General features: G+C 41.1%; 1 protein-coding gene across 1 annotated transcript; it reads left to right on the forward strand.

Moving 5' to 3' along the window:
- Positions 1 to 614: 614 nt before the first annotated feature.
- On the forward strand, positions 615 to 6,465 carry LOC118650405 (F-box only protein 31-like). The gene is made up of 2 exons (XM_036298891.1): positions 615 to 2,021; positions 6,316 to 6,465. Exons 1-2 carry the CDS (start codon positions 615 to 617, stop codon positions 6,463 to 6,465), a joined length of 1,557 nt encoding a protein of 518 aa, XP_036154784.1.
- Positions 6,466 to 9,327: the final 2,862 nt, after the last annotated feature.

The following is a 9,327-nucleotide window of genomic DNA, read 5'->3' on the forward strand; positions in this document are numbered from 1 at the left end:
TCGTACATTGCTGGTGGAAATGTAAAATAGCGGGGCCACGTTGGAAAACGAGAGTCACCAGATGGCCCAGAAGTTCCACTTCTAGGTACATACCCAAAAGAAATGGAAACATGTTCACACAAAAAACTTGTACACAATGTTCATAGCAGCGTTATTCCTAAGAGCCTCAAACCGGAAACAACCCAAACACTCATCAACTGATGAATGGGTAAACAAAATGTGGTATACCCGTACACTAGAATATAGCACACATAAAACTTTAAAATGTTATGCTAAGTGAAAGAAGCCAGTCACAAAAGACCAAATATTATGACTGCATTTATGTGAAATGTCCCTCCCCTCCCCCCTCCCCCATAGGCATATCCCTGGAGGCATATCCATACAGAAAGCAGATTAGTGACTGCCTGGGGCTAGGGTTGGAGGGCAGGGAGGGGGCACTGGGAAAGGGAGGAGACTGTTAATGGGTATGGGTTTAAAGTCCTACAATTGGCTCCTTTCTGAGGGGGTGTGGCTAGGCCCTGGGGGCATGACTGAACTCCTGGGTGGCACAAGCCAGTTTAAAGCCTGTCTGAGGCGCAGCAGCCCAGGCTGTAGGGGCTACTACACCTGGAGGCATGGAGGAGTGTGCTTGCCTCTGCGGTGCGGGCTCTTTATGGGGTTGTAAGTGTCATCAGAAGCACCAGAGCCCAGCTGAGACCGCAGCAGCCGATGGCAAGCAGGCCCCTGCAGAAAAGCAAGTCAAGGCAGACGCTGCAGCTCGGTGCTGTGCGGGGAGTGGAGGAATCGCGAGCCCCATGCCGCCCCCGCCCCCGCCGCCCCCGCACTGCTCCCTGCAGGACTTTCCGGTGGAGATGCTGGTGGAGATCTTCGCCTCACTTCCCGGCAGCGACCTGCCCAGCCTGTCCCAGGTCTGCACCAAATTCCACCACATCCTGCACACTGACAGCATCTGGAGACGGCGCTGCCGCGAGGAGTTTGGCATTCGTGAAAACTTGCAGAACCTAGAGATGATCGGTATGTCTTATCGAGAAGTCTATGCGAAGCTGTTCCCATACAGACACATTTTGGGGTTGTGGCAGCTAAATTACAGCGTGAGAATACTGCTGAATGTCGTGGTGGACGGCAAATGCATTACTGGTTGGCCGTACAGGCCTTCCCTCAACACCCCTGTGCGGGGCCCAATGCCTATCAAGCCCTCGTTCCGAATCCGCCTGACGGAGAGGAACTCAGCCGCGCTGGAGTGCATGGCCGGCCTCCTCGGCAGGCCCCACAGCGGCCACATGCAGATCCAGGGGGACAGGCTCACCATCCAGTGCAAGAGGACCGACCACCGAACGGGTTCACCAACGCGGCTTCGGGGAGAACGGGGGCGGGGGCGGGTGCAGGAGGACGGACAGCGGTATGACTGCCTGACCTACCGCCGCCTCTACCTCCCGCCTCGCCGCCCGGACGACCCCATCAGGCCCGGCCTCTTCCAATACTACTATGATACCTTCAGCCTAAAGACTGCCATGCTCAGCTTCCATGGGAAGTATGCCAGGGCCACCAATACCACGGGAGACTCCAGCGGGATGTTAGAGATCCACCTCAGGCGCCACATCCAGCTGCCTGATGGCGAGTTCTTCCGCAACTTCAACGAGCTCTCCTGCGTGGTCCGGGAGATTGACGAGCAGGTGATCCGGGAGCAGCAGCAAGAAGATCGGACTGAGGAAAGCCAGGGCCATGGCTGGCAGAGCCCTGCCCAGCCCAGCGTAGGGGAGTCCAGGGCTGCAGCTTCGGAGGAGCAGCCTGTCCGGTTTGTGCTGCCTGTGGGCGTGCGCTCAAGTGACCAGAACTACCCCCGGACCTGCAGGATGTGTTTCTATGGCGTGGACACTGTTACTGTTGGCTTACGTGGCTTCTCCTATACCAGGCGCTTACCTGGAGTCTTCATCCTGTTCGATGAGAACCACGTCGGGTTCATCTGGCTGGAGGGGAAATACTTCTTCCTGTTCGGCAGAGTCCAGAACACCTTCCAGAATGTGGAGGCGCCATCCCCGCAGGCCTTCCTGGAGATGCTCAAAAACACTCAGTCCGGACCCCCTGGGAGGAGCAGCTTGCATGCACTTTGAAGATTTGACCTTCCGACCAGGTTACCCACCTATGTTTGTTTTTTTAATCCTCACCCGAGGGTATTTTCCCATTGATGTTTAGAGAGAGTGGGGGAGAGAGGGAAAGACAGAAATAATGGATGTGAGAGAAACACATCAGTTGGTTGCCTCCTGCCCAAGCCCGGACCAGGGCCAGGCTGGGTAGGAGCCAGCAACTGAGGTAGAAATAAACCTTAGACCAGTGGTTCTCAACCTTCCTAATGCCGTGACCCTTTAATACAGTTCCTCATGTTGTGGCGACCCCCAATTTCATGGTTACCAACTGAACATAATTAAAGCATAGTGATTAATCACAAAAACAATACGTAATTATATATGTGTTTTCCGATGGTCTTAGGCGACCCCTGTGAAAGGGTCGTTCGACCCACAGGTTGAGAACCGCTACCTTAGACCTTTCCATCCGCAGGTCTAGACTCTATCCATTGAGCCAAACCAGCTAGGGCTGAGCATGTCTTTTTAAAAAGAAAGAAAGAAAAAGGAAAGATCCTAAAATTAGATAGTGGTAATTGTTAGATTGTACAACTCTGAATATAATAAAAACCACTGAATTGTACATTTTATTATATTTTTTAATTACATCTTTATTGTTCAGATAAAAAAAAGAAATGTATATGTTAAAATCGGAATCTCTAGTATCTCAGAATGTGACAGTATTTGGAGATAGGATCTTTAAAGAGGTAATTGAGGTAATATGAGGGGGTCTTTTGTGGGGCTTAATCCAATATGTCTTGTACCTTTAAGAAAATGTGAGACACACCAGACATGGGTGCACAGAGAGGAAAGACCATGTGAGGACATACCAAGTAGGTGGTCAACTGCAAGCCAAAAAGAGAGGTCTCAGAAGATAGCAAACCTGCTGACATCGTGATCTCCAACTTCCAGCTAGCAGAACTGTGAGAAAATAAATTTCAGTTATGTAAGCTACACAGTTTGTGGTATTTTCTTATGGCAGACCTAGCAAGTTATTATAGTGACTAAATTGAAATTGTCTGAGTAGTAGAAAGTGACAAAAAGCCACAAAACATGCAAAAATCTATTGTATGCTTTGCCCTATTTAAGATAGTGCTTCTCAGAAAATTAATGGATTATCAACTACTTTACTCTAAGTCTAAGACAAAATGCAAATTTGCTTCCCCCTATGTTCAACAGTATGTCCTACCAACAAAAATTTAAAATATCAATTGTAAGTAATATATAAATTAAAGTATAGAAAATATAATTTATATAGACCTGCAGAATAAAGGTATTATTGAAAATTTGCCTTATGTGAAAAATATTGTCTATCTTTGTTTATTTATATAATGAACACTTAAAGTCATTATTTGGTAAAACATTTCTTCATGTTTATATGGCTATATTTGACTAATTAAAAAACCCTAAGTAAATACAGGATTTTAAAAGTAAACTATAATAAGTTTAAATAGTTTTGTGCATTTATAAATAACACATTTCACACAAAAATTGCCCAGTTTCATTTATTGATTACAGATAATGGAAATCCTTATTGGCTTTGCCTTAAGAGAAATTTTATTTACAATGACTTTGGTTGCAGATAAGCTTCACTTAAAATTTCACGGCTGTCATATGTGAACGGAATGCTCTCAATCTTTATGACAGTAAACTGGGATTTAAGGATGATACATCCAATATTATTGTGAAGATTAATATAGATAGATAGACACAGAGTTGTATAACAACTGATATGTAATCTTTAAGGCATGATTCCCAAAGATATTACATAGTTAATGTCAGCCTTCTATTTAATAAGCAGTTGATTATTTTTAATTAAAAATTTTTTAATTTATTAAGCAAAACACTTCAGTCTGGCCAATTCCTCTTTATTATTTAGTAGGTCCATCGTTATTCCCTAATCAAATTGTAATCTATCCATAAACTCTCCATGTAAAATTTTGTGTCTTCATGCCTCCATCCTAATTCATATCTGATATGCCCTCCTTACTTGCTTCTTTGCTTGTCAAGGATAGTAAAATACGCCACACCCAAATATGCCTCTTTGACATCAGGATTATTTTGAGAAACAGCAAATGCAGGAGAAACTCTAAAAATAGAAGTTACCTTTATGTAAGAGAAATTTACATTAGAAAGGGGTTTTTCCCAGGAGGAGAGCTAGTAGCAGAGATCACCTTTCTTTTCAGAGAGACTTATGTGCACAGTTGGGCAAGTTTTGTTTCAACCCATGAAACAGGAGATCACCAGTTTGATTCCCAATCAGGGTACATGCCCGGGTTGGGGGCTTGATCCCAGGTAGGGTGCCTGCAGGAGGCAGCCAATCAATGTTTCTCTCTCATCAATGTTTCTGTCTCCCTACAGTGCTCCCTTCCTCTCTAAAGTCAATAAAGACATATTTTAAATAAGTAAATAAAATTACTCTTCAAATAAATTTTACTAAATAGACTGTATTGGTGTTGAACTAGCTTTCTAAGGCCAACCTGGAGCTACTCCTACCCAGGGTGCCACATCAGTAAACTAAAAGTTATAAAACTTCCGTGTCCCTGTAAATGCTCACCTCAACTAGAAATGCATTATATTCAGGCAGGCAGTCCCCAAACACGAAGATAATGCTGGGCCTTCTCACACGAAGCATGACTGACTCTGTGGCCACTGACAACCAGATATTTTCTATTTTTGTTCATTGTTTTGTATTCTTTATCCAACAAAAACTTTCTGCCTTCTGACCCATGATGTAGTCCTGACTCAGGGTTGTTTTATTGAGCAGGGTTATTTCTTCCCCAGGTCCTTGTCCAGACGGATTCCAAGAATGAAGACACAAACAAAATATGGCAGGTGAAAATTACAGAAAGTTTATTGCAAGCAAACACTATGTCTAAAACCTTAATTCTAAATTCTAAGCCTTAAACTCTGTCCCTCTTGGTGCAGAGGGGCAGAGGAGCCACCTAAGAAAAGTGTCCTCCAAGTTCCTAATCCTAAGACTCTGTCCCTCCTGGATGGACAGAGGAGCCCCAAAGAAGGGTGATCACTGCTTTCTTTGTCTTGAGGCATTAAATAGGCTGGAGACCCTCCTTTTCTACCGTGGGGCCTTAGCCCTGTAATCAGCTCCCATGACCCCCACATCCACACTTTTCCTTGTTTGGTCATCTTACCTGTTTAGGTTGGAGTCACTTTTGATTTATCTTGTGGTTTTCTCCCAGTTGTGCTGAAAGAGGTGTCTTATCTTATAGCTCTCCCAGCTGCTCAGGTCAGGACTACTGTTGGTCTGAATTATGGTCACTTTAATTGCTCAGGCCAGAGATACCCCTGTCTGTCCTTGGTTTATGGCTATTTTAATTGCTCAGGCCAGAAATATTTCTATCTGCCTGTGGCATTTCTCTATCCTCTGTACAAGTAAGACAAGCATCCTGGCGTCTTCAAGTCTCTATCTATGTATTCCTCTCCCATGGACCCTCCTCATTCCATAAACCTTCCTAATTAAGCTAGCTAGCTAACCCTTTCAGTTCTCTGAAAGACTATTCACTTCATGAAGTGTTTATACATGATGTTAGAATCACCTAAATATTCTACTTTAATCACTTTTATTAGCAATTGGTTGCAGGCTAATTGTTATATATATCGAGTTATTTTCATGCAACCAAAAGTTTTTTAATAAATCTTTATGGTTGAAAGTATTACATATGTCCCTTTTTCTCCCCCATTGCCCCTGCCTCACCCCCCGAGGCCTTCACCACCCATTGTCTGTCCTTGAGTTATGCATATATACTCATATGAGTTCATTGCCAACCAACAATTTTGAGCACTTCCCATTTCCAGGGCACTATTACAGGTTTAAAAATCAGTGAATTAGCAATATGACTTCCTTGTTCTCATAGATCTTGCATCCAGACCTTGAGGATGTATAAAACACAAATAAGCAAATTAACAAAATATTTCAGATGGCTATATGTGAACAAAAAAGAACAAAAAATTATACAATTTCATGGGTAGTGGTGGAGGTTAGGGAGGCTTCTGAGAAAGAGCCAAACATGAATTAGAAAAGATCAAGCATTCCAGGCAGAGAAGAGCAATGCAAAGGCCTAATGCAAGTGACCTTGACATATTCAAGGAAGAGCAAGAAAGCAATAATGCAGTCCTTATTTAAATCGAGTGCCACTCAAATATAATTGTAGGCTTTGTGGTTTCTTTTCTAAAGAGGCTTACAATAGCAATGGGACGTGATATTGGATACTGGAGTGAAATCACTTGCATCTGTACTCAACAGACTTCAATGTGTGCTGTTGGAATTAGAGAAGATCAGTTTTCTTCACAGCCTCTATTTCTGAACGAGGGAGGTTGGAACTGAAATAGGAGCAACAAAAGACTAAACCTGACTTCTCCAAGGCAGGAATCCTACTAGGACAACATCTAAGAAATTAGTAATATACTTTACCAAGTCTGTGGATGGATATCCTATATAATAAAAACCTAATATGCAAATTGTCCCCTTGACTGGGAGTCTGGCCACACTCACTGCATCTCTGCTGTACTCAGGCGGAGGGGCACACACAGGGGCTTGGGTGCCCAGGTACTGCCCAGGGTCCAGAGGTCTGGGGCCTGCCCTTCCACGCTTATGCTTCAATAGCCAGCCAGGCCTAGGGACCACATGCATGCATGAATTTCATGCACCGGGCCTCTACCTTTAATATAGATAGATATAGATATAGATATAGAATAGATATAGATATAGATATAGATATAGATATAGATATAGATATTACTGTTTTGTTCTTGTCTGCCTTCTATTTTATCTACATGACTGCTTTTCTATGAGTAGAGTTTTCAGTATGTCTTTTCCTCTATTCTATATTTCTCTTATCCCATGAGATATGTAATTTTTCTTCATTATTCATGATTTGTCAATTTATAAATATATCAAAATTCTTGTTGAAATTTTTTAGATATACACTATATTTTAGAATTGTTACACTGAGAATTGGAGAGAATACATATCTATTTTAAACAGAGAATTATGAGACTAATTTCTCTGTTCTCAAAATTATAATTTAACTAATGTAGTCTAAAATGTCACTAGATTTTACTTGTTAGCTTTGTTGAATCATCAAACTTTTTAGTAAGTTGAGTATATGGAAAAAGTGAATATATATCTATCTCTGTCAGTCCTTTCATTTAAAATCATACAACAAATTATAAAATTACTGTAGCAAAAATATTCAAATGTCTCTTCCTAAACTCCATGGCATGACTTTTTAGCCTCACTGCTCAAATATATATATTTTATGGATATCTCATCTACAGTTTCTCACCTTTCCCAATTGACTGTAAGTCTGAGATTTCTCACACCTGGCAAATGAGTTCAGGCCATAGCACAAATAATCTGCCAATCACTTAGCCAGCAATGAGAGAAACATTGTTCTTCCTCTACAAAGAGCCAAAAAAATTGAAGCCCCTAGCAACTCCCAAGTGTAATTTATGCTATCAAAGAACATACTGAATATATAATCCTTGAAAAGGAAGTGCTAGATATGTTGAATCTTAAAAAGTATTCCTTGACCCTCAAAAAACAACAATCAAATATGATTTTCTGCCAAAACCGGTTTTGCTCAGTGGATAGAGCGTCGACCTGTGGACTGAAAGGTCCCAGGTTTGATTCCGGTCAAGGGCATGTACCTGGGTTGCGGGCACATCCCCAGTAGGAGATGTGCAGGAGGCGGCTGATCGATGTTTCTCTCTCATCAATGTTTCTAACTCTCTCTATCTCTCTCCCTTCCTCTCTGTAAAAAATCAATAAAATATATTTTAAAAAAATATGATTTTCTCTGATTATCTTTTAGTTTATCAACAGTAAGAACTCTGTTCACTGTTTTGACAAATATTCTGATACCCTGAATGGCAAGCTGGAACTCTCATTAAAGGTTCTTGTCCTATGAAGTTTAAAGAACAAAATTCACTGACTAAAAAATTTTAAGCAAAAGCATGGAAGTTTATTGCAAGCATATACAAACTCCCCCCTGGGGAGGGATTCCCATTTGGGGAAAATTTGATCTCCTCCCAAATGGGAAAAACCTAGTCCAGTGAGTCTCTTTGTCTACGGGTTTATAAATGCTCATAGTTTCTTTGTCTGTTCATCTCACTTACTAATCGGACCTTTCCTTATTTTTATGTCCCCTGTATTTTTCCTACTTGGCCACCTTCCTTCTTTTCCCTGCATGGTATCAGTTTCGTTTTCAGAGCTCACCTGGTGCCCCCCTCTGCTACTTCCCCATATCTTTTAACATTCTTGTAAATAATCGGGTTGCTTGGAGTGTCTCTGCCCATTATGTATGCATCCCTTTCCCAAGAACACTCCCCCCCTCCCCCCTGCCACCTTTTCCCTAAAACTGCCTTTCCTAATCTCTGAAATCCTCTCAATACTAAACTAGACTAAGGAGAAAGTTTCAAGGGAAAATTGGAGGTCTATCAAGCCCACATCAGCCTAGCTTGATTCTAAAATTGTTAGTTATTATTATTATTATTATTACTATTATTATTATTAATAAAGTTTATCTAGCTTATCACATGAGACATTTTCAACCTCCACACTGTTTTAAACTTTCATGATGAAATGTATAGGGGTAGAATGATCACCTTAGGTATTACGCATTACAAGTATATAATGCAAATTATTTTTCAGCATTAGCAGGAATCACATGAAGCATCCTGGAGAATATGGAATAATGGGCTAGTAATGTTCCCCTGATATCCTGTGGAGAAATATGCTTTTTTCCAAGGTGCAGCTGAATCAATCTGGGTTGTGTCTTCAAACGAAAAAAATAACATGTACACACACATTCCAGATGATCATTCATATTCATAAAACATATTATTAAAGTAGAAAAAGTATAACTTCTAGTATTTGATATAGACATGTTGGTTGAATTGATAAGTTTAAAATATCCATGAAATAATATTTGGAAAACTAAATGCAGGTGAGATATATATATATATATATATATATATATATATATATATATACACTCCAAAGTGATTTTATTTTATTAATTCAATTAATTGAATGTAAGAAAATAAACATTTCATTATATGCCAAGTATTCATTTTTGCCTGGTGTTTCATTGCAATTATAAAGGGGAAATTTTGTCTCAAACTTTAAAAAACAACAACAACTGACCACTTACACATATTCAAATATTTACAAACTATAGCAAAA

Source organism: Myotis myotis, unplaced genomic scaffold (assembly GCF_014108235.1).
Source record: "Myotis myotis isolate mMyoMyo1 unplaced genomic scaffold, mMyoMyo1.p scaffold_m19_p_3, whole genome shotgun sequence".
In the NCBI taxonomy this organism is placed as follows: Eukaryota; Metazoa; Chordata; class Mammalia; order Chiroptera; family Vespertilionidae; genus Myotis; species Myotis myotis.